The 1,534-nt window shown below is 39.2% G+C and overlaps 1 protein-coding gene across 1 annotated transcript; it reads right to left on the bottom strand.

Moving 5' to 3' along the window:
• Window positions 1-334: 334 nt before the first annotated feature.
• LOC111917118 (uncharacterized) lies at window positions 335-1,054 on the bottom strand. Its single transcript, XM_023912777.1, has one exon. The coding sequence runs from the start codon at window positions 1,052-1,054 to the stop codon at window positions 335-337; it is 720 nt and encodes a 239-aa protein (XP_023768545.1).
• Between the last annotated feature and the right edge of the window lie 480 nt (window positions 1,055-1,534).

Below are 1,534 nucleotides of genomic sequence, written 5' to 3'. Positions count from 1 at the left end.
TTGATGTTACACCATTGGCTTTGCTCCTTCTTCAAGATTTATTTTATGAGAGCAATAAGAAGGGTTTATTCCCTTTATATCGGTGATTTTCCATGCAATAGCATTCTTCCGTTTCTTCAAAACCTTGACTAATTGATCTTTTTCGATTTGGGTAAGATCTGATGCAATTATCACAGGCTTCTGCTCACCCTCTTCGAGGAACGCATACTCTAAGTATTTCGGTAAAGTTTCAGCTCCATTTGTGTCCTCTTTATACTAAACACGTCGAGTTTTGTAAAGGAACTCTTCGAGTTTAGATCAAAAATTTCCCCAGATCGCGATTTTTCATAGCAACTCATCGAGTTTCCTGTTCAGCAATTTTTATTTGTTCTTCATATTCTAATTCTTTGAGAAGTCTTTCTAGCTCCTTCAAATCTCTCTCAGCATCAAAATCATCTTCTAGAGTCAAATTATGTTTACTTGTTTCTTCTTCTTTCCATTCTTCCAAGGTATCCACTAAAAAAGTCGTATCATCACTAAACTTCAAATGTTTCATGGCTTGATCCATTCCAAAAATAATCGAGTCTTCCCCCACCCTAAGGGTAAGCTTTGAGTCTCGTATGTCGACTATGGCACCCACGGTATTCAAAAATGGTCTTCCGAGGATTATTGGTACTTGATGATCCTCCTCCATATCTAGCATAATGTAATCTGTCGGGAAGACAAACTTATCGACTTTTACCAATAAATCTTCAGATATACCTCTTGGGAATGTCACCGTCTTGTTCGCTAAGTGGATTTCCATTTGGATTGGTCTCGGATTCGGAAGGTTTATCTTTTTAAAGAAAGAGTATGGCATGAGGTTCACACTTGCCCCCGAATCGGCTAATGCATAGCTAGTGGCTAAATTCCCGAATTGGCAAGGAATGGTTAGGCTACCCGGATCACCCATTTTCTTTGGCAGTTTGTTTAACATTCCGGCTGAACAGTTCATATTTAGGATCACCTTGGATGCTTCCTCCATCTTCTTTCTATTTGTGAGAAGTTCTTTTAGGAACTTAGCATATTTTGGCATTTGTGCGACTACTTCGATGAAAGGGATGTTGATTTGCAAGGCCTTTATGTGCTCTATGAACTTTTGGTAGTCCACATTCTACTTCTCTTATTGAGCTCGGTCCGGGAATGGCAATGGTGGCTTATATGGTTCGGCTTGTGACTTATTTTTCTTATCAGGTATGGAACTCGTCAAGTTTTTTTTCTAGAACTCGACGAGTTTTTTCTACTGTTTGTGATTCTGGATTTTCTTGATTCTTTTCTTGTACCTCCTTAGGATCTTTACTTGGGATTGGAGTCAGGGGTGTGACTATCTTCCCACTCCTTGTTGTCACTATGTTAATGTGAGTGCCCTTTGGATTTTTCTCAGTATCACTCGGGAGTCCGCCCGGTGTTCTTTCGTTGAATTGTTTGGCAAGTTGCCCAAGTTGTTTTTCAATATTTAATATTGAAGCTTGTTGATTCCGGATCAGAGATTGTTGATCCATCATCATTGTTTGGT

The sequence above is a fragment of the Lactuca sativa genome, chromosome 9 (genome assembly GCF_002870075.4).
Source record: "Lactuca sativa cultivar Salinas chromosome 9, Lsat_Salinas_v11, whole genome shotgun sequence".
Lineage (NCBI taxonomy): Eukaryota > Viridiplantae > Streptophyta > Magnoliopsida > Asterales > Asteraceae > Lactuca > Lactuca sativa.
The sequence above is the reverse complement of the archived record's forward strand: the minus strand, read 5'-3'. Positions and strand labels throughout refer to the sequence as shown.